The following is a 24,463-nucleotide window of genomic DNA, read 5'->3' on the forward strand; positions in this document are numbered from 1 at the left end:
AGAACTGTAGCTCCTTGAAGCTGTTGCCCTCACAGAAGCACTTCCAGCACAGTACTTGGAACGTGTCATTTGGTACTGATGAGTATCTTCAGGGACGGGATGGGATGGGGTGATCTACAGTACTGAGTTATATTTAGGGAGGAATGAGACATTCTAGTATGCTGCTGTTCACTACAGTGACTGCAGGCAATGATAACCCAGGGTAGATTGCTGAAAGCTTAAAAAAAAAAAAAAAAAAGATTTTTTTTTTTTTAATATGCTTCCCCATATAGAAATGTTAAATGTTACAGGCAAAAAAAAAAAAAAAAAAAAAAGGCATTGTGTAACATTTACATATATTGACACATTACCTTGCCTTTCACAAATATGTATAGTTTCTATATTCTCTCAGTTAAATTATCATTAAAAAATATCTTCTAATATTTGTAAGTCCCGACCTCTCTGCATACAGTGTAAACCGCATGCTGCAGGTCACACGGCCCTGGGTCTGCCGAGAAGGGAAGCTGGAAGGTGAGGGCTCCTGTGGGTGTAAATGACTTTCAGGTAAAGGAATCCAAGGGAAAGAAGTGAGAAAGGTCACCTTCTCCTTGGTGAGCCTTGCTCTTCGTGAACCAGGGAACGCAACCTTTATTTCTCTAAGACTTGACTGGTTCAGCTTCTAGGGACTCTCACGGGTCTATGAATCCTTGTTCAATCCACCCAGGAAATGCAATGTATTCAAAAGACTGCATTTAGGGTTTTTGTCCACCCCAAATCCCCGTCCTCTTTTGAGACTCACAGGGGTAGGCTACACAGCTGTATTTGCTGTATAGCTGACAATGACCTTGAATTCCTGTTCCTTCTGGCTCCACCTTCTGGGTGCTAAGATTATAGTCATGAGCCACCATACCCAGCTCAAAGACTTTAAAGTAAAGTTTTATCATTCTTCTGGGACAAGGTTATTAGGAAAACTGTCAGCAATAGTAAGATTTATATAAACTAATGATAAACTAATTTTAGGATATTTTTGTTTCTATTATAACCATTATTCTTTCTTTCCTCTATTACGGAGTTAGCAATCTACAGAAATTTACTAAAATTAAGACTTCAATTCTAAATTATTAGTTAGACTTGGAAAAAACAATGCTGAATATAAGCACAATCCATTTTCATAAGAGCAGTTCAACAGCAATTTTAAATGGTACTCATTACATATGAAAAGCACAGTTTAACCATAAAACCAAGTCAGTAAGACTCAGAAAATTAGCCAAGATGCTAGCTCTTCACCTGACACCAGGGGGCAGGCTTCTGTTTCAACATTAAATTAACCAATGCATGCTATCATTTAGTTTGGGAAGCCCTGGGGAATGTTACTGTAGAAGCTCCCATGTTTTAAAAAGCAGAGGAGTCTCTGATTGTCAGACTGGCTGTGCACATTTACCATCTGTGATGACGGAGCCCTGACCACTAGGCAGGCAGCAAACCTACTAGGTGAGGGTGTTCATAACCAGGCAGTGGGGTAAGGGCGTCACATTTCTGGGGCTTGGGGCTTCGGTCCAGGGTCAAAGAGAAATGCCCACAGACATTTATCGAAATAATCAAAGAGTAAAACAGTCTGGAGTGCAGTGAGGCCTGGCTGCTGCCTGACCTCTTCCATATCTCACAGATGAAACCCCATCATCTGAAGTGTGGACATAGTCTCCAAACCTCACGGTGCAAAGCCAGGGCACGGAGCACAGAAGCCTTCAGCACCCAAATACCAGGGTGTCTTTTGCTGTGGTCTTAGTAAGTATCGATGGGGAAACAGTCTGAATTACAATGAACTCAGCATGTTTTTTAAAAGGCACTTGGGGCTTATTAGTGTCAAGAGCATGTGTGTTGTCACACGGAAAACACGTGCGGCACATAGAGTGAGATGTTGTCTCATTCCTGAGGTCTAAGCTCAGCTAAAGTGTGTAATAGATATTTAAATGACTTCCAGAAGTGCAGCTCAATTTATTTTCTTTGTATTCCGCATTATTGTTTTTCTAGGCCTAACTGGCAATTTAGAATTGAAGTCTAATTTTAGTAAATTTTTATTGATGCTAAGTCCATACCATTGAACTTTATAAATGAAAGAAAGAATGATGATGGTTATAACAGAAACAAAAATGTCCTTAAAATTATTTTTCATCAGTTTAAATAAGCCTTACAACTGCTGACAGTTTTCCTAATAATCTTATCCCCAAGGAATGATAAACCTTCATTTTTAAGTCTTTAATCAGGGTGTGGTGGCTCATGGTTACAGTTGCAACATGCACAGAGCCCTGAGTTCCATTCACATCACTCCATTAAGCTGGGTGTGAGAGTACTCACTTGATATCCTAGCAAGCGGAGACAGGAGGATCAGAAGTTTAAGGTTACCCTCGGTGAGTTTGAGGACAGCCTGGGATAAGACCTTATCTCAGCCAGTCCAGAAATGAATAAACGAGACTGCCATAAAGACCAGCTACGATGTCCTTAACCACCGCAGCCTTTGTTCTGATGGAGACAAAGGAACTGTGAAGATGAGATCCATGTAACATGGAAGATAAAAATATTAACGCCATGTTCCAGGGTTCTGGAAGGTGTGACAGCAATGACACAGTGAGAGGCTTCAGGGCAGAACAGTGGTAAAGTGGGCCAGATATTTTCATATGACTGTAAGGGAGAGTCTATCTTCTGTATCTGTAGCCGAGTGCTGATGCAGAAGACGGCAGGAAAGATGGGCAGAAATGGCTCCTTGGTACAACTGCATTGACCTTGGGGACCTAGGCCACAAGCCTGCCTTGACAACTGCCAAAGGAGTGCTGTGACGTCAGCAAGAGTGTGCTTCATCTCCAGCACATAGCCCTGAAACGGGAACAAACAGCACCTCACTCCAGTCACACTGGCCGGCGGAGGACGTTTGGTCTCTCTTGACCACATGAGGTTTACATCTGGTAAGAATCATCTCGTCAGACTGATGTGACTGTCGGCCTGTTATGTCACTTGGTGAGCCAGAGAGGAGCCTTGAAGATGAAGCACTATAAAAAGCATTGCCTTGTGGGAGAAAGATTTTACAAAAGAGGTAGGTACCTAGCCAATCATATCTATACTGAAGTGTTTTTTTTTTTTTTTTTTTTTTAAACTATCAAGCATCAATGAATGCTTTCCATTTGGGAAAAAGCATTGAAAATTACCTAATGGGTATCAATCCAACTGTCCGCGGCAGAAGGGGCTTTGGCAAGGCGGCTGAACCACGTTAGCTCTCTTTGGTCCCAACACTGCCCTCAGCTCTGCAGTTCCCTGACTGTGCTCGCTATTATGAAGATCACTGAAATTTTATACTCATGAGTAAACAACAAAAATCTCATTTTATCAAGGACTCCATTTCACTCAGTAACTAATTCATAACACATTAGAAAGAAAATGCTCTGCTTCAAGATGATAATGGCAAATAAGAAAATTACTCATTAATTCAGTGAGCCCTGGATTTATTAATAAGAATACTTGGAGCACATCTTTAAAAAAAATTTAAGGGCTACACAGAAAGAGAAATGGCAGAAAGTGCCTGGGATAAGAGCCAGCAGACACCCAGGATTTCTCTCCTGTGTCACTGGGACTGTCAGGCCGCTTCTCACTGCATCATGACTACAGGTTCTTAGGTGGGCTCTAGTTTTTTCTAGTGCTTCTTGGTTTTAAATTACCAAAGGATTAGGCACCATACTTTAATCTGTTAAACACATTTCTGAAAAATAAATAAATACATAAAAGATAAATAAAGTTGCAGTTTAGAATCCATATCATTTAAATCAGAGATTCCCCAGAGGTTAATTTTTATAGAGAGTTATAAATCAGTGGTTAAAAAAAAAAAATCAAGATTGTGAAACTGGAGAGATGGTTCAGTAGTTAAGACCACTTGCTTTTGCAGAGGACCCGAATTTGGTTCCAGCGCCCATCTTAGGAGGTTCACAACCTTCTGTAGCTCCAGTCACAGGGGGTCCAACGCCCTCTTCTGGTATCCGAGGGCATTCACACACATGCACACACACACAAAGAAACACAAACACACACACACACACACACACACACCTCTTAAAATATAAATCAAGATCTGATACTTAATATACAGGACACATCCTTGAACATGGAGCAGAATCCTCCTGAATTACTGCTCGGAATGTCTTCCTTCCCCTGAACACGGGCAAGAACTATGAGTGACATCCTGCGATTATGTTGCATTAAGAAGGGAAAGAATGTTTTGCATATTTGATTGGGTCCTCTCATCGGCCATCTCTGAGTTCATGGGCATGGCTTGTGCAGGCTGCTCCTGGTCTAATCAAGCAAGCCCTGACGGGGACAGCAGAGGTGCGCCAGGAGGAAAGGCGTCCACAGTGGGATGGCACTCTGCGGCAGACAGACACAATAAGGAATTCCAGCTGGGTAGTGTCTTAGTGTGCTTTCTGCTGTTATGATAAACGCCACTTTGATTATAAGCAGCTTGGGGAAGAAAGGGTTAATTCCATCCTACAGCACGTAGTCCATACTGAGGAAAGCCAAGTGAGGAACTTCGGGGGTAGGAACTGAAACACAGACCACGAGGAGTGCTGCTTACTGGCTTGGTTCTCGTGGCAGCTTACTCAGCCTGCTTTTTATTTTATTATTATTATTATTATTATTATTATTATTATTATTATTATTATTATTATAATTATTATTATTATAAATACAATCTAGTACCACCTGTTTAAGGGGGCACCACCCACGGTGGGCTGGGCCCTCCCACATCAATCATTAATCAAAGAAATGCCTTATAGAGCTGCCTAGAGACAAATTTTATGGAGGCTTTTTTATCAAGCAAGTGTCTCTCTTCCAAGATGACTGTAGCTTGTGTCAAAACAAACGAACCAGAACACACAGCTTTGGGGACAAGGACCGGAAGAGGGCAGTAGGCAAAGTCTATGTGTACTCTTTATCGAAGGAGGGCTTTTCCCTCAAATGCATCCCACCTCCCAGGTTCCTCATAACTGGAAGAGAGCTGATTCCTTTCTCAAAACGCAGTGGGGTTTCCACCTGCCTCGGGTTCACTGTGGGGTATTTACTAACAAGGAAGAGTCTTTGGACCCTCCAAGCCGGACTCTCTATGACTAAGACCCAGGGCTTACGCTTTTTCATCACAATCTCTATACACTAAATTTACAAGCAGATCCAGCAAGATGGTGCATCAGTTAAAAGCACTGGCCAGCAAACTTGAAGACCGGAGTTCGATCCCAGAACCTACATAGTAGGAGACAGCCTAGTCCAGCAAGTTGACGCCTGCCCACTACACACATTGTGACGTACACACAGGCAGGTGCACACAAACAAAAAATAAACAAATGTCAATGTTCCCTTTGCATGATCCCGTCCTGTGGAGGAATGTCTTGAGTGGATGTAACAACTGTCAATAAAGCAGTTTAGCCAATCAGCTGGGCAGAAGGACAGGAAGTGGAAGGTGGAACTTCCTGGAGAGCGCAAGGAGCCAGGAATTGACAGTTGACAGTGGAGGGAGGACGGTTGACAGTTGACCAGTTGACAGGTGGGGGGGGCCGGGTGGGGGGGTGAGGGAGGTGGGGGAAGAAGGAGGAGAGAAGCCTCTGAGGAGCAGATTGGCAAGTGCTTAGGATATATGTATGTTATGAGGTTTAGAGTAGTTTATTTTAGTTTACGAGGAGATCAGTATCAGCTTAGATTCTGCCCGGCATATTGCTTGCAACTTTAAAGTACGTTTCAGTCTCTGTTCATCCTAGGCCAAACCAATACAACTTATTGTAACACCATCCTTTATAGACAGATGAGGCATGCGAGCCTAAGCAACTTGTTTATAGTGCTGTATTTGGCAAGGGAGAGAGTTAAATTTGAATCTAGTTGTAAAACCAACTGACACTGATAGGGAAGCTGAAGAAAAATCATCTTTCCATTTTCCACATGAATATTCTCCACCATTAACGCAGATAATTAAGCACTGAAGACGATGCCTTTGTTGTGCCTGCCAACATGCAAACACATTAGGAAAAGAAATTCTACTTACAAAGGCCTGTGGTTCCGTCCCTCGGGCTGCGTGGGCGGCAGCTACTGTCCACAGACACTGGGGATACCAGGATACCCTGGGGCTAGCCTCCTCCATGAAGATCAAGAGACAGAGCAAAATCTACCCTAGGAGAACTTTCTGTTTCCCCACCTCATACTGGCTAAACTGTGTCCCTTCAAGATTCTAACATGAAATGAGTATATAAACCCATGACTACAAAATACAGCTGTAATTGGAGACAGGTCCATTATAGAGGCTGGTGGTGTTAAGTCGGTGGCTCTCACCGTCCTAATGCTGTGACCCTTTAACACAGTTTCCTCATGCTGTGGTAAACCGCAACCATAACACGATTTCGCTGCTACTTTGTAACTGGAACCATGCTATTGTTATGAATCATAATGTAAATATCTGTCTTTTCCAATAGTCCTAGGCGATCGGCCCCTGTGAAAGGGTGTTCAATCCTCAAAGGGGGTCTCGACCCACAGGTTGAGAACCACTGGGTTAAATGACGTCTTCACGGTGAGAGCGCAGTTCTGCCATAAGTAATAAGAGGAGAAGAAACATCAGAAAGGGATGCACACAGGGAGGAGAGCACATGGCATGACAGCATCCCAAGTCAATCCCAGAGGCCTCGGAGGAAGCCTGCGCAACCCACACTTTGACTTTGGAATTCCAGGCTGCAGAACTGTGGGGAAACAGATGTTGGTTGTGTGAGGAATCCTGCGTGGGGTGTACGTATGGTAGCCTAACAGACCTATCTACAGCAATAACCCTCAGGAAACGTTCTAAAGCAACCCCAGTGAAGTACTGCCCATGATTAGAGACATGACGGCACAACTTGCTCTCCACCCTCTGCTGCCAGCATCCTTGGGGCCCTGGGTTACCTGTCCCAGGAGTGGCCTACCCTCCTCACATGCTTCCAGATCAGCCTCCTGTGGGAAGCAAGGCATATGGCTTCAAAAAACAAGAATCTGGCTCAGTAGCCCAGTAGACTCAGACTGCGTGGGGGAGAATGCAACCACGTCTCCTAACACCACTAAGGCTCTCGCAGCGTTCCCCCCGTATGGACTCACTGTAACGAGGCAGCTAGGAAAGGTGCATTCATCCCAGATGTGCCTCCGGTGTGAATGACACTGACACATAATCTTCCTCAATCCAGCCTAGAGATAAGGTACAGACCCCGTGTCTACTGAATTAATCCATCACGGGTGAGTACCACCTAAATGCCAACGTCCTTCACACATCTCTCTTTCAAGTACCACATACATAATGTAAAAAGAACTTTGCTTCAAAGGGTTGGGATAAACGTGGGGGTAGGGGCTGGAGAGATAACGCCTAGGCTGGAGAGATGGCTCAGAGATTGAGAGCACTTGCTGCTCTCCCAAAGGTCCTGAGTTCAATTCCCAGCAACCACATGGTGGCTCACAACCACCGATGATGAGATCTGGTGCCCTCTTCTGGCCTGCAGATGTATATGCAGGCAGAACACTGTATACTTAAAAAACAAAAATGGGTAGGGGGAGGGCACAAATCATGACAAAATATTAAGATTGAATTTAGGAGACACAAAAATTTTTCCCAAGGTTTGGAAGCATCAATACCCCAAAAGATGTTCAGGACTGGTGAGAACTGACTTTGTGAAAGGCTATTAAAGAGGGTGCTGGTTTCATCAGGAAACCCCTTTTAAACTGTAATCAATAACTTAAAGCAGAGCCCCAGATCACATCAGCCGAAACTTTATACATAATAGAGGCAAAATTCACTTTGTATCTCTAGGATACCGCCCTTGAGAGAATTGTTGACTTAAAAATTTTAAGTCCTTTCCAGTTTGCCACGTTACTAACTTAGAAGCTCAGAGTATTGACAACACGGTAGTCAAGTATTTGTATCAAAAGCATCAGTCCCACGCCTTATTATTCAGATATTTGATTTGCTGTCAAAAATTTATGTTGAGTTGTACCTGAGACAATAAATTCAGAATTCGGGTAATACAACTATAAGATATTTGCTTCTTCAGTTTAGCACGTTTTTCACCTAAAGTTACAACACCATGAGTGGGACTCTGCGATGGTTTGCCTGCAAATCATACTGAACCAGCTCTTTGTTTCAGTGTGCCTCATTCTCTGTGGGTACTGATCTGTGCCCTAAAGGACATGAAGACTTAATATTTCCTTAGATTAAAAAAAAAAAATCTAACATTTCAATCCAAAGAGTAATTTCTTGAAATGTATTAAAGTTACAGAGCGTGCTCTCCACAAAATGAAGAGCTGTGCAGTCTTGTGCCCAATTCTCTTAAGCAGGCATGACACTTCCCATGATGCTCTGGGCTGATGACCACCAACTGGAAAGAGTAGAAGAGCTTTAGAAAGGAGTTGGATACTATCCTGTTTGTGCCTACCTTACTTCTAGAACTCTTTAAGCCATTATGTCAACCACTGAGCTTCTAAGAACCCAGCATTTTCATCTGTGTAAGCATGTAACACATGGCTATCTGTGTAAGCATGTGCATGTGCCACATGGCCATCTGTGTAAGCATGTGCCACATGGCCATCTGTGTAAGCATGTGCATGTGCCACATGGCCATCTGTGTAAGCATGTGCCACATGGCCATCTGTGTAAGCATGTGCATGTGCCACATGGCCATCTGTGTAAGCACGTGCCACATGGCCATCTGTGTAAGCACGTGCCACATGGCCATCTGTGTAAGCACGTGCCACATGGCCATCTGTGTAAGCATGTGCCACATGGCCATCTGTGTAAGCACGTGCATGTGCCACATGGCCATCTGTGTAAGCATGTGCCACATGGCCATCTGTGTAAGCATGTGCATGTGCCACATGGCCATCTGTGTAAGCACGTGCATGTGCCACATGGCCATCTGTGTAAGCATGTGCCACATGGCTATCTCTTTGTGAGGTAATAGAAGGGAATCAGAGGGAGAAGAGATCGGATAAAAACCTAAGGCCCCTTCAAATGCTAACACTCTGTCGTCTCCCATGGCTTACCAAGGAGATTTTACAACCAAATACTAATGTTCATCAGATGAAACCAGTGTCTCCAAACCTCAGTTTCCTTCTATGAAAAACATGAGCCAGAGGTCCTGAGTTCAATTCCCAGCAACCACATGGTGGCTCACAACCATGGGTTTGGTGCCCTCTTCTGTCATATACGCAAATAGAACACTCATATAAATAAATACATATTAAAAAAGAGAGAGTGTTCCAAAACCCTATCTTGGCCACACATACAATGCCAACAGCTGCAGCCCCATTTTGATACACACTGTTCCATACACACAAAAGTTCCAATGAATTAAATCTTAATTCTTCTCAACAAACAACTTTTTTCTTTCTCAAATGTCAGGGACTTATAAATGGCTGGCAGACAAGTGACTCTGTAGAAGGAGACACTGTCCTCTCCCACCCAAGTCTTGCTTTTCCCCTGCACTTTTCACTGTTTACACAAGGAGTGAGAAAAAAGTGGGTCTGTTGGTGAGGAAGAGAAGAGAGAGAAAGTTGACCCTGTCAATTTCTACTCTAATCTTTGATAGGCAGCAGTAACAGGTAGGTAATCATTACTTCTTGACCTGGACTCTCAAAAGGGGCAGCCACCCACAGTGCCTTGCCTCCTTGATACTTTTCAGGGACCATTAGCAGAAGCCAAGGCTGGGGGAGCTCAGGGAGGCTATGTGTGGCGCCCCTCCCCCCATCTCCCCGACTGCTGCAGCACACTGGAGTGGGTATGAAGGCTCCTTCCGGGGTGGACACTTCTGAAGGTACTGTTCATTTCCTGGAAGCAAAACCCAAATCTTTTGTATCTAAGAATCTATGCCTCCAAAAATTAAAGTCTCTCCAGCATCACTTAGCTTTTTATAAAAACAACGCTCAGATGAGATTAGTGGAAATCAATAAAACACAAGAGTTTTTAATTTCCCCCGAGGATAACAGAAAGTACACTTTTTTCTCAAAGGGATCAGTTTTTCAAACCAGCTACGCATTTACTTTGTTAATTTGCTTGTTTGATCATCTATTCTCTGCTGCACTCTGATTCAGAGAGACTTACAGGGGTGCACACTGTACAGGCTAAAGCATGCTGAACTGTGCTTTCACTGTGCCGAGTTCGGATCCTGTCATTATGGCTTCAAGAGAACAGAGAGAGGGGAAGGCGTCTGCTCCAGTTGCTGAACTGGGAGACTAAATATCAGGAATCCAAAGGCACCAATCACGGAAGCTTCCAGAAAAAGGAATCTGGCTCTAATGGGGATCTGCAGTGGACTGTCTAATCAACTGGGGGGAAAAATGGAAGAGGAGGAAGAGGAATTGTGAGAAGACAAAAATAAACAAAAACCAAGCAAAACGGTAACTATGTTGTCCCACAAGGGTCCCACAGACACTGGCGGAGGGACGCAAAGACCACTGGTTTCTGTGCTAGGCCTGTCTGGATCAATCTATAAACACACACTTTATTTACATCTATCTTGGCTCCTTTGCATATATAATAAGCTCATCCAATCGCTGCAGAAACATTGGGGAGGGGCAATATGAACTTGGGACCGGGGACTCTGGCCTGGGGAGATGGCTCAGTGTGTAAAAGCACTTGCTCTGCTCCTCTGGAGTCCACATACACAACAGCAACACACCACCTCAGTGTGCTGCCATGCGCACTTCAGCGCTTCTATGGCGAGTGGATGTAGAAACCGGCCAGTTGTCCAGAAGTCCGTGGGCCAGTAGCATAACAAGAGTTGTTGCCTCAAAACAAGGAGGGAAAAGAGAAGAGTTCAAACTTGTCCCCTGATTTCCACATGCACAGTGACACACACACACACACACACACACACACACACACACACACACACACGGTAGACTTTTTAAATGAGGAAACTTAGGCTCAAAGATGTTTAATAACTTTCCAAAGACCCAGATCATCTAAGCAGATTTATAGATAGATTTGATCCTAAAAACATTTTTTATGCCCACTTTATATGGTTGGAATGTGGTCAGAATAAGAAACACAGTTTTCTACCATGATCCAGGAAATACACAAGTATTTACCCAACTGTAAAAATGTTTCATAAAATACTCAGCCTAAAGCCGACACTTTACATCTCTGCTTCCAGTTACGTCACATGGGCAGCCTAAAAAAAGGTGTTCCTTTTCTGTGTGACAAAGAAAAGAAGCTAGAGCCATAACCAGAGGGAGTGAGTGAGTGAGGGAGGGAGGGGAAAGAGGGGAGGGAGGGAGGGAGAGGGGAGGGAGGGAGGGAGGGGGAAGAGGGGAGGGAGGGAGGGAGAGGGGAGGGAGGGAGGGGGGAGGGAGGGAGGGAGGGAGGAGGGGGAAGAGGGGAGGGAGGGACAGAGGGACAGGCCCAGCATTTCCATAAAACATCATCTCAAATCTGTCAGAACTAACAGCTGCAAATAAATAGATAAATAAATCACAGAGGGAAAGCTTTACCCAGATGGCACCCAGACCAAACATGCTTTCAGACAGGAAATGGGTGGTGGGTCCAAGTGTGCCCCTACGCGCCAAGGAACACAAATGAAACCATGACATACGTCACCTCAAGTGACTCCGCCGGTTTAGAAGTGGTTTCTTACTGGTGTATTCCCAACTGTACAGCAGCCTGCCTTCCTCTCCTAGAAGCGAAGCAGAGACTCTGGGGCTCAGGCCACAGAAGCACAAAGCGGGTTTATGAAGACAAATACTCGAGGAAAAAGAAAGCAAGAAACCCTTGAAAAGTGACATCTTTGATTTACCACGCTCCTTACTCACTCTCTGTCCAGTCACCAAGCCCCACAGACTGCCCTCTCACCTCGTAAGGACATTCTGCATCCAATTTAACCAACAGTCCTGGCATCTCAAACACTTTACCTTAAGATTGTCATTAGCTCCCCGCCTTCCTTGGTCCCAGTAACTTACTAATGCTGGTCACATCTTCAACAAACTTCCTCTAATAAACGGTGTCCTGGGATGAAGATGGGTGGCAGAGTCCTGTCCTAGCATGCTTTGGGGTTTGATTCCCCTCCTCATAAAATCAAAGCACAACAATGAAACAAACAAACAAAACGGACATCTTTTCTCACAGACTTCACAGAGGTGAGTTCAGTTGAACATCAGCATCTGCCAACCTGCCTTCCATGTACCTGTCAATCATCTTCTGCAACCAGAGTGTTGAGAGCTGAAGTCCCCCCAAAGCAATGCAAGGACAAGCTATATTAACAATACTGAGATTCTAGTGGCTTTTTTCATGTGTTGCCATTTAAATGATGGGGCCCCCCAAAATGGTAATTTGGGAGTATCTCAGCACACAGCAAGACAGTGGCACAAACCATACTAGTAGCTACTGTGCCCCACGGCGCCACATGCTCCCAGTAAGAAAGCCACGGAGAATGCAAGAACAGTCACTAAACTGTCATTAAACCCCGTCTTTTTAACGACAGTGCACATAGAGCACCTGTGACTAAGGTATGCATGAACTCCGGGCCTTTTCACAAAGCTCTTCTTTTAGAACAACTGACAGCCAAAATGTACAACTGCCCAGAGGTGCAGACTGGACAGACATTTGTAAACACTGCCCCCACTGTACCTGTCATTAGGGAAGACAGCTGAGTCTGTTTGTTGCCAGTGATGAAATGCAAGCTTCCTGGGTTTAGGAAAACTTGAGCCTGAGAGTGAGCTTGGCTTCCCAGCAAGGACTCTGATGAGATGGGAGATGAACAAATGGTGGCATTTTCACAAGGCACAATATGGAATGTGTCAACAACTGAAGACCTAATAACTCACAAAGCCAACATTCCAAACAGCCAACGTACCACAAAATTGTGTATGGAAAATGGTTAAAGAGATTGCTCTGTGGTTAAAACACCGGCTGCTCTTGCAGAGGCCCTAGGTTTGGTGGCCAGCACTGACTTGGAGGCTCACAAGCATCTCTGACTCCAGTTCCAGGGAGCTCTACTGCCCTCTTCTGGTCTCTGCCAGCAATGCATGCTCATGAAGTAATGCATACAGGCAAAACACTCAGACACAAAATTAAAATAATTGAGTCTTTAAAAAAATTATGTAGGAATAAACATCCGTACAAAATGGGTGGTGCAAAAACAGATTTTTAAAATAACATAGTACCAAAAGGCTTATCACGAGCCTTTCAGATTCCAGACTGTAACTGACCTGTTAAGGAACCACCTGCTGTTGAATTGTCATGTAACTTTAGTATACAATATTGTCTACAGTGAAAAGCTATCATAATATTCTCTTTTCTACCTATATATCCATATGAAAGGAAGGTCTTTCTTCATGTGCTTCTACTGAGATTATTTGTCAGGACATGCTGGGGGTAAGGGATCTGGGAAGGTTGCTCAGCGACATGGTGCTTGTACAGCAAGTGCAAGGCCCTTGGTTTGAACCAGTTTCAGGAGAGGACGGTGTGAGATGACAACACACACACAGAGCCAGCCATCTAAATAGAATGGCAGCAGCAGACAGGAGAGCTGAATTGCCCTGAAGTACATCAAATACATATCGATGTCTCTTCTCAATGCCTTGAATTTCAGAAAATAAGTTTCCATAAAAATTAACTTGTGATGTTGGCATTAGTGGCTTTCTTTCCTTTTAAATGAACAATGCTAGATATAAATACTAGTTTTAATTTGTGATACAGTTAATATTAGTAGGTAAAAATCTACGAATACAAAACTTGAGAATTCAATGGGATTGCCACAACTAAAATGTCCAAGTTAAGCATTATCACTCTGGCAGCCCCTAGACGCCACCATGAGGTTCCATTGGGTTGGCTAACATTCTGAGTTCTGACGTGGGAGATGTAATTTTCCTTTTTTCCCTTCTTTTATGTCCTTCTCTTTTAGGTGCTGGACAGAGCTAAGTATAGCTTTCCTGGCTTTCTGGACTTCACTGCTTATTCTTTGAAGAGCCCCCCTCCTTAACTTGCCACGCAGCTGCATGGTGGCCCAAGTGGCTGGCCTTCACCCGTAGCTCAAATGGCACAGCTCACTCTTGCTCACGAGCTCCCTCTTTTTCTCCTTCCCTCTCTCCTCCTCCCTCTCCTTTCTCCTTCACCCATGATCTGTAAACGTCTTTCTAAAAGTGAAAGGAAAAAAGAAAGCATGAACAGGCCCCATCCTGGCCTCCACCTATCTGTTGACCATCTTAACTCTTTTGTTTCCCTAAACTCCACATACATTCAATTCTTTTCTTTTTCTGATTCAACGTGAATCCAGAAAGCAATTACTTATCTGGGACTTCACGCTCCTTTTTCTGTTCTGTTTATTTAGTGCTTGACCCAAATCTACCTGGTAAGATTTCTTAAATTTTGAGGTGAGTGTATTTTTCCCAACTGTATTTTGAATGCAGGCATATATACAAGGCACTCTTTACTCTAGGTGCTAGAAACAAAGCAAGCAGGGGTCCTTTCTGCTACAGCCCATAGCCCTCTCACCACTCCGCTGCCACTGCAGGGCCGAGTTAACCTGTGAACCTCACCTGCCTAAGGTCAGAGGACTTCCTGCAATGCCGGCTGCCGAGGCTCTTGGGAGAAAACAAGCCAGATGTTTTCACTCCCCTAAGCAAATTTGTTTGACCCAACCGCACCAGATGCGCCTGATCACATGTAGGCAGGAACTGCATCGGGATGCATGTTTGCCCCTGATTGGACTTGATGGAAAATATGGCGGCCTTATGGGTTTGACTTTATAAGCTTATGCAACATTTGACTGGACGCCATTTTCTGGGAATCTCGGAGTGGACCTGGCCAGAATTTAATTAAAGTTTGCTTCAAATTCAGTAAAAGTATCAGTATCAACCGAGAACCATTAAAAATGCAATTTCAGGCTAGACACAATGACCCAAACCTTTAATCTCAGCACTCGTGAGGCAGAGGCAGGCAGAGCTTTGTAATGTAGTTCAAGGACAGCTAGGTCTACACAGCAACTTCAAGGCTAAAAAGTCACAACTGACCAAACAAACAAAAAGCTTATCAAGGTTTCACAATAAAGACGTTGAAGGTTTTTGCTGTTTGTTTTTATTTGTCTCGGGCACCAGACTAGATGCAGTGAATTAATATCTGTGTTTCAAAAGGATGCACAGGAGGTTTTGCAGCACAGCAGCTTGAGAAGCTGAGGGATCCTGCATCTCCTTGACTAATGTGAACAGCTCAGCAGCTAATCAATCGCCATGGATTGGCCAGTAATTTTTAGTATGAAATAACAGCTTAATCACTGTGCTAATCATTCATTTATACAAGCATAATGACATAAACTCATTTCCTGGGATTAAAAGGAAAACAAAAATGATAACAACAACAAGCCAAAAACAAGACTGTGGAAGTAACACAGTAGACAAAGTGACTGCCTGTCAAGGGACACCCTCAGCTTGGTCCTCAGCATTGTCAAAGAAAAAACAAAAGGGGCTAGAAAGAGTATTTGGGAGTGAAAATGATCAAATTACATACATGTGTAAAATTGTTCAAAATGAGTCACATTATCGCATATAATGAACATATGCTAATAAATTTTAAAAGTAAAATAAACCTAGTCTAGAGTCTGATGTAATTTTCGATTTCATAGCATAAATAATTATGGGCAGTCATATTTCCTGAAAATGCTTTCTATTTAAGAACTTTTCAATTATATCCATCTAGCTTTTTGGGTATTTTTGTTTGTTGGTTGGTTTTTTGTTTTGGTTTTTCAAGACAGGGTTTCTCTGTGTAGCCTTGGCTGTCCTAGATTCACTTTGTAGACCAGGCTGGCCTCAAACTCACAAGATCCGCCTGCCTCTGCCTCCCGAGTGCTGGGATTAAAGGTGTGCAATTATGTCGATTTGTATGTGTAACTGTGTGTGCACACACATGCATGTGCATATGTTCCAAAGCACACAGAGCAAGTCGGAGGACACTCTGCAGAAGTGGGTTCTTTTTTCTACAACGTGGGGACTCAGAGACTGAACCTGGCCTGCCAGGCTTCTCAAAACCCTGTGAAAACATTCTCTGGAGACTCAGAATTGTGCTTAGGGCTGTAGCTAATCTTACAAGGCGGATCACTACTATGACCATTTTCACACCTGTGGACAGGATAAGGTCAGAGGTATCTAGCCTTGGGGACACATTCTATATGCCTAAATCCCAAGCTGTGGGACAACAGAAGCTCTGGATCCTGTGTCCAAAGACCTGGCTTCAAAGACCTGCCTTAAAATGCCAGCAGAGTCACCTATGTTTGACAGGAACTGGACCCTTTCCTGATAACCTTAATCACTCAGTATTACTCCTATGAGGCATGTGGTCAGTTAAGTCATACAATATATAGACCATACCAGAATCAGATACTGATTAAAAACATGGCCCATCCAAAACTATGGGGTCATTTGGGGATATGCAGATGGCCTCCATGTTTATTCGATTTATCACAACTTATTTAGCAAGTTCACTTGTATTCCATCCAGGTAACGACAACACACGGAGCAAGACGTACTGATCCTTGCCTTCCAGGGCTACAAAGTCTTAAAATCAGCTCAATATACAGGTAATTTATAATTAAAAAGGAAACGTTTGGAGGCTAGAGTGTTTCTTGCTCTTGCAAGTTCAGTTCCCAGCACCCATGTCAGGCAGCTCTCAACTCCAGGGTATCCAACATCCTCTTCTGGCCTCCATGGGCCGCGCGCACGCACACACACACACACGCCCACAAGACACACATAACACATAAATTTTAAAAATTAAAAGTATTTAAAAAGTAAACTTAAGCCATATCACAGCATTGGACTGACAAAGCACTTGCGCTCAGTGAGCCCTGGTCTATGCGACACACTAGCCCAGATCTCCCCTCTTCCTCTTTAACATCAAGGCTGCGCAGAAGCTGTGGCCACCCCCACGCTTCAGCCTTGCATGTGCATATCTGGAAAATGAACTGGGAAGCTGACCCTGGAGCTGGCGCTGTCTATGAGCTGAGCACAGGCACACCCTCTGGGCTCCGCCAGCTGAAAACTCCTGGCTTTGTGCACCTGAGCAGTGAGTTTAAATTAAACAGCCATTACGTAAGTTCCACTGCAGACCGTGGGTATAGCTCAGCAGTAGAGACAGTTGCTTAGCTTGTGCGAGGTGTGACCCCAGGGAGGGGACGAGGACAGGAACAAAGATCCATACTTTATATCTCCACCCCTGTGAGGCTCAAAGAAATCTCAAGTTACAAAGTCATGTCTAAATGAAGCACCCAAGAGGGTGCCAAGCAATTTACAAAGAGACTACACAGAGTGTGAGCAGCATGTATTTATCTGAGTCATCCTGTCTACCTGGTGCCACCTAGGGAAAAAGGCCTATGACAGAATTCCAACCAGACCAGAAGTCCTCACTTTAAAAGGCTAAGACAGTGCAACCCTTTGTTCCAGAACCCCGGTCAAGGCACACTTAACTTTCCCAAAGCCCCATAAAAGCTCAGTAATGTCACAGGAGCTTTTCTTTTCTTTCTTTTTTTTTTTTTCTCTCTCTTTTTTTTTTTTTGCAAACAGCCTCTTTCTCAAAGGACAAACAACACAGGAAGAAAAGGCAACAACATATTGTACACATGATTGATTGAGCAAAAATGTCACTGCAAAGCTGGAGGGGACAATTCAGAAACAAAGGGAAATACGGGGTGGTCAGTCCCGGGGCTAGGCGATGCCTTTTATTTTATAAATAGCACTCTAACTCAGAAAGGACACCCTAAGGTATATATGAAGCTGTTTGATTTTCCCTAGGCTCCCCAAAGTGCAGCTCAAAATCCATAAAACACACCCTGCTGTGATGCTTTTCAATGCACACTTTTTACACACAACCAGGGGAGTGCCTGGCAGTGTTTTAACAATATTCACTTTTTCTTTTCTCTCAACAGGTAATAGTCACATCTATCACGACTACCCTGAGCAAACAACATAGAAAACAGGAATACTAATTTTGCCTCTACAAGAAAAATATACAATTCCTAATTTAAACCATGTTGTGACTGTTTAAAACACTAAGAATATTGCTTCACTGGACATGAAATTGAGAATCAGTTGAGAAGTGAAGAATCACTCACTGCATTTCACTGAATCCACTTCACTCCTAGAAACTCTCAGCTAGAAAAGAGAGAGTGTCTATCATAGGAGGAATCCGCTCGGAGGGTCACTGAAATTATTAATATCATTATAGTAGAGACATTGGAGACTGCCCAGTAAAGTGGGGGCCAGGATCCCAAAGTGCTCATTTTGAAGGGAAGCACAAGTTTGGCTTGTAATTCTTACAAAGGTTATTTATTTACCTTAAACAAACAAACAAACAACAAACCTGTGCGTATGGGTGCTTTGCCTACATCTGCTTCTGTGCACACATGAATACAGTGCCCGTGGAGGCCAGGGAAAAGGGTACCGGGTCACCTACAAGCAACACTGCAGACAGTTGTGAACGTCTGTGTAGGTGCTGGGGCCTGAACCTGGCTTCTCTGGAAGAACTGTTAGTGCTTTTAATTGCGCAGCCAGCTTCCCAGCCTCGGCGTGCAGTGCTTTCTTCAGTCCTCGTTTGTTTTACACCATACTGAACAACAGCTAACGCACTCTTCTGAGTCTCTCTGATTTACCATGTATACGGTAACTCCGTCATCAGAGCCACCGTCACAGTCATGAAATTACACCACACCGATGCCGAGCAATACTCACTTGATTTCATTGTGTTGAAGGGCTCGACTACTGAACCCACCTTTTCACCAGGTCAGAAAACACCAACCCACTGTCACTACCCTCCGAGTGCTGAACTGAGCCCGGGAGAGAAAGGGAAAAGGATGTGGGGCAAATATGTCACACACCTCAGACACACAAGTCCCAACATGTCCTCTTGAAAAAGGAATAAAAGACACATTTTAGGAGTCACAACTAGGTGAGGTAAGGTTTAAACCTGACCCTCATCACAGGCCCTTCCTTACTGACACTGACAGTCAATACACAAAGGGGCAGAATTTATGTGAGGTATTCGCCGATGAGGGAACCTTTAAAACACTGCACTGAACTTGTCCGTAGTAGTTCAGCATCTAAAATAAGAGACAGAAGCAGGGGCTGGGGTGGTGCTTGGTGGATAAAGCATCTGTTGTACAAACACAGGGACAGGAGTTCAGATCCCCAGAACCCATGTAAAGAGCTGGGTGTGATGGCACACTGGGGTGAGCAGCAGGCAGATTCCTGGAGCCTATGGGACCGCCAATCTGGACAACCTAGCCATTGTGAAGACAAGGCTCCGCAAGAGACCCCGTTTCAAATAAAAAGCAAAAATAAATACGATGGAAAGTCCAGCAGATGGCTCAGCAAATAAAGATGTTCGCTGCCAAGCCTGAAGATCTGAGTTCAGTCCTCAGACCTGCGTGGCAAGAGAGGACTGACTCCGCTCAGCTCTACGCGTACACGGTGGCACGCGATGTGAGCACAGACACTTGTGTACATGAACAATAATGAGTAAACAAACCATTTTCTTCCTAAGCAGTGGAGAGTGACAGAAGACATTTTGTGTGTGCAACACACAGATGTACGTATCCACATGCACACATACGCTCCCCCCACACAAATCCACACCAAAAAATTAAAATAACAAATTAAAGCTCTTTAACTTAGCTGCTAGAAAAAACAGTATTGCAATAAATACTCATGTACAAAAACAAACAACCCACCTCTCCACCAAAAAAAAAAAAAACCACTAGACTAGAAAGATGGGCTAGATCCCAAACTCTCTCCCTCTCTCCTTTCCTCCCTCCCTCCCTCCCTTAGTGCCTGCTATATAGGATAAGCAAGCGATCTCTCACTGAGCTAACTCCGCAGGCCACATATAAAACACATACCTGAAAATGCAAAGCACCGCCAGTCTAATCTGAAAATTTTTTGTTTTAACTTCTTACACAAAAAATTTAAAAACAAAAATTTAAGAACAGAACAACCAGCCCTTATAACAATAAAACCAGTTTTAATAATTAGCAGTTCGTGTATTTCTGTGTGGGTATTTTTAAATCCCCATCTCATGGCCCACCTCCATGCCCCCACGTCCCACGCTGCCTCAAGTATATCCCTTGGTGTTTGCAGGGAAACTGGTCCCAGCACCCCCATGGACACCAAGATTAGAGGCTGCATGTAACAATGCAATGCATATGCTATGTAAATTGTTATTATACTATCTTAGGAAACAATGACCAAAAGAGTCCACGCATGTTCAGTACAGCTGTAATTTTACCCCAAACATTTTCTTCTTTATTTTTTAATTTAATTTAATTTTTTTTAATCCCAAACATTTTCAATCCACTGTTGGTTGAATCCACAGCTGTGGAACTAATGACTGTGCAGGGTCATCTGTATCATGTAGGTTATATGATTACGTATATTAGTTTATATTTCTAAGAGGTAAGATCTCTACAACAGCATCTAAAAACTTGATTAAATTTTTAAAAAAATTACGATAAATGTAGCCACATGCCTGAAAATGTCTTCTAGAGGAAATAGCTTCCCTAAAAGGTGGTCATCATTATGGAAAAGAGGCTAGAGCAGGGGACAGAGGCTTCACTCTTCACTCACTAGCTCCTAGTTCTTTTAAACTTAACTGCAGCAGAACATACCGTGCCCGAGAGAGCAGCAGAAAGGCGGTGGCAACCACAGAAAGCCCTGAGTCTAGCTGTATGCTCGAGGAGCAGTTTGAATAGATTCAACCACTAGCAGGTGACAATGCCCATCAGGTACAGGACAGGAATTCTCTAAGTGGATAAAAAGTCACAGAGCGCTATGGGCACAATGACATTACTAGACATAAGTATAACTGCCACTATGTGCAGGGTCAGGCAATGGAGAGATGGAATCCCTCGCACAGACCTCCCTGCCTGCCACAGCCAGCCCCAGCAGGCTGATGAAACCTTTCAGAAAAAAACAGAGTTTACAGGGCACTGCAAACCACTCCTGTGTCCTTCCTCTTTTGAACAAGTCAAGTAACTTTCTCCTCTTTTTAAAATTTACTCCCTGTGCTTTCTCTGCCTCACCTGTTGAAAAATGTCATCTTGCTCCTTAGTGGGCCATCTGGTCTACCTGACTCCGGGAGCCACTAGTGCAGATGTTGGGCCATGTGTGTGGATGTTATTTACACTGAATTCACTCAGCACAAAGGGCCCTAGAGCTTATAACTTTCTGATTGGTCGAGTGGCAACTGTGAAAAAATGAGGTGGAAGAGTGGCTGACTCTTAGGACTCTTTTCACTGCCTTCACAATCCACCACTCCTGCCAAACAGCTACAGACATGGACAGCAGTACTGACAGACCCAAATCACCAATACTTCTTAAAATCTTGAACTTATAAACATATTTGAATGCTATCATTTTTCACTTCCAAATATTGCTTGAACGGGCTAATAAAATATTGCCCAGTAAAGGTCAAAAGAAAAATGTCTTTAAAGATCTGACTTTTAATGTTCTGAACTTTTTAAGTTTTTATAAGCTTGAGTATAATAAAGTTCTGAAAATAGTTGGTTGCTTTGGTTAAAGTGCAGCCTGTCCATGGCAACTATTTTTTCTTTTATTGTTTTACTTAACAAAACCCAAAACTGGTTCTCCCAAATACCAGCAGTCTAATGTCTGCATCAGAGATGACAATTTGCCATACTTACAACCAATGGCTATTTCTTTTGTGAAAATGTTTACCCAAACAACTTAAAGATGGCCCACAATGAAGTGAGCACACAATGTGCTTGAGATACCTGGTGATAGTTTCCATACACTGCCTGATTTCACCCATGAGTTCCGCTGGCTGGAGACGACTATTTTCAGCCAGGAGAGATTTACTCCACTGCTGGTTAAAAACACCAATGGAAAAGTACCAGGTAGGGCTGTCCCGATCCCAGGGGTACCTGTTTCATCTGGCGAGCTGGGGGAGGCACTGTCTTGGGATAGTGTTGTCCAGCTGGATTCCTCATCGCTTGGGGCCAGGTTCTGGATCCGGTGGAGTGCACAGTCGGTTTTGGCCCCTGTTTTAGGGTGGTCCTTCTTGGTCTCTGGGCTGGATGACACTGTGGCTGCTTGGCCATCGTCTGGGCTAGACTGGGGTTTATTTGGTTTCTGGAGGAGTAAGTCACCATTGCCAATGACTCCCGGAGCCTGGCCTGGGCCTGGCTGGGCTTTCTCCTCCCTGGTCCCTTGGCAGGGGCCCAGGCTCTCCCCTAGCTCTCTAGCTGAGGTTTCCAAGTCTGAATAGTAGTTGAGGAAACTCTTAGTTCTCCTGGGCTGAGAGGGCAAAATCTCACAGCCTGAGGACTCCTGTGGATGGAGCTCTTTGGCCTCCAGCTTCTCAGACGTGAAGTTGATGACCGCCGTGGGACTGATGTTTTTGTTGGGGTCCTGCTGCCCTTGCTCTGCAGCCTTGCGGAGCTGGTTCTCACCATTTTTCACCAGCTTGATGTTGGCGGAGCCGTTTCCCAGCAGAGGCTGTGCGGCTGGATCCGAGAGGCCCATGGCCGCTTGGATGTTAGTCAGTGCATATTTTTTTCTGCACTTGGGGGGTGTGCCGTTCTTGGCATCCGAGTGCTTGATTTCAGCATTTAACAGTTCATTGTGGGAGGAACGGAGATTCAGGGTGTTCGGTGGGGTGGCTGGGCTGTTCCGATTTGCAAGGTCTGTGGTTCGGCTGCTAGCCATAAACACTGCCACGGTGTCAGCACCTGAGTCAGCTGTGGGGGCAGAAAGGAAGTTGGTTGTAAGGCACAGGCTATGATCAAACAACTTAGCGCACAGCATGAGTGACCACTTCTAAATAGAGGATTGTAAGAACAAACGCTTCGGTCACATGAAGCTTCCTCATAGAAATGATCTATTTCATTTTATAATTTATTCGTATGTTAAACAGGAACAAAGAAAGGCTTTATTGTGGAAACCCAAAAGCTAATTTACACAGAAGTCAAGAAGTCCTAGAGTCCTACCTTTTACTTAGTGTAAAAACTTTCATGTATGAGCATTGTCTTCTGGTCAGTGGTCTTTAATCTTTACAATTTTGAAAACTATCCCCTTTCTAACCAGCAATATCACATCTTTAGTTTTAAATCTATAGTCCCTTTGGGCAACATCATTATCAACAACAAAATTGTTCCGGCATTCTTTTTGAACTTCCGTATTCTTAACTGGCGCAAAAAGTCATTGTTTCAGCGATGTCCCTCATGATTGAGGTAATTTCCCTCAAAACAGTCGTGTTTTGAGACTGTTTTCTGAACCTCCATCAGCATTTGCTCACATCTCTGTGGACACCTTTGATCTGGGCATAGTGTTAATATTTGGGGGGGGGGTGGGGGAAGCTTTGACTAAATAGCTTCATTTCTCAAGAACACAAATAAGCACACATGTGCACGCACACACAAACAAAACTGCTACTGCAGCCGTAGGCTATGGGCAACATGTTAGAGCCTCCCCTCCCCACCTCCCCCCCCCCCCCCGAGGTGGCAGCCTGTGTTCTGTTAAGACAAGGCTCAGCTGTTTGCAGTCATCATGTGCCCTTACGAATGATGCCTGGGAAACCATCTGACAGTTGCATTTATCTCAAACACTCTTTGTGGTGTTGGAGGTTTGTTTCCTGTGTCTCCTGCTAGGAAGAAAGAAAGGCTTCTCTGGCTGGAAGTGAATGAAATTCATCAGCAAGAATTCCTGAGGTTCAGGCTTCTGTCTGCGAGCAAGGGCTTCCTTCTCATCTGATCCCTGATCCTCGGCCCTCCAGGACTATGATGGGCACAGCAGCCGCAGAGGGACCAAGCACAGCCTTTTCCATTCTTGAAATTGTATTCTGGCCACTCCCCCCCACCCCCCCCCTCCCAGGCAAACAAGAATCCTAACAGAGAAAACAGACAAGAATAACTCATGGTGGGGAGCTCAGAGGCATCTTTGTACCATCATAATATACAGGGTTGGCCATTTCAGAAAGAGCCTCTCACAGCTTCTAGAAGTATCTGTTCACTGTAGACAGCATCCTTATTAGTAACAGGTACCCATGCGGCCCATGAGACAGGCACGGGTTAGACCTTGGGTCCTCTCCTTTAAGAAGCTATTATTTATAAAGATCACTGCTTCCTCGGCAGTCCAATCCTGTCTTGTTTTAAAGTAATAAAAAATTATAGGTTTTTTCCTTTTAAAAATTATTCTGTCAATTTTTTTTTTTTAAGTGCTAGGCTATTAGTGCCACCTTATTGAAAACGTACATTTCTGAGTCTCATTCAAGAGTGGCATTTGAGATGAGCAGGCCATACTCTGGGCCCACATAAAGTTTTCCCCGAGTTGTAGCTACAGCATAGAACGTTACTTTTATATGCTTGGGTGTTTACAGCAATATTATGAGAAGGTGGAAGCTAGCTGGTTTCCCAAAAGGCATGGCGGAAGTCTCTAGGAGGCCACTTTATAATGTCTA

At 44.1% G+C, this 24,463-nt stretch overlaps 1 protein-coding gene across 7 annotated transcripts in view; it reads right to left on the minus strand.

Moving 5' to 3' along the window:
* Apbb2 (amyloid beta precursor protein binding family B member 2) overlaps positions 1-24,463 on the minus strand; it is a 315,732-nt gene that overhangs the window by 125,406 nt on the left and 165,863 nt on the right. For all 7 annotated transcript variants that reach the window (XM_051165209.1, XM_051165207.1, XM_051165208.1 and 4 more), the window contains one exon: positions 21,930-22,745. In XM_051165209.1, coding sequence (XP_051021166.1) covers positions 21,930-22,713 — 784 coding nt within the window. In that variant the 5' untranslated portion in view covers positions 22,714-22,745. The remainder of the gene's footprint in view (positions 1-21,929; positions 22,746-24,463) is intronic.

The sequence above is a fragment of the Acomys russatus genome, chromosome 22, assembly GCF_903995435.1.
Source record: "Acomys russatus chromosome 22, mAcoRus1.1, whole genome shotgun sequence".
NCBI classification, from domain to species: Eukaryota; Metazoa; Chordata; class Mammalia; order Rodentia; family Muridae; genus Acomys; species Acomys russatus.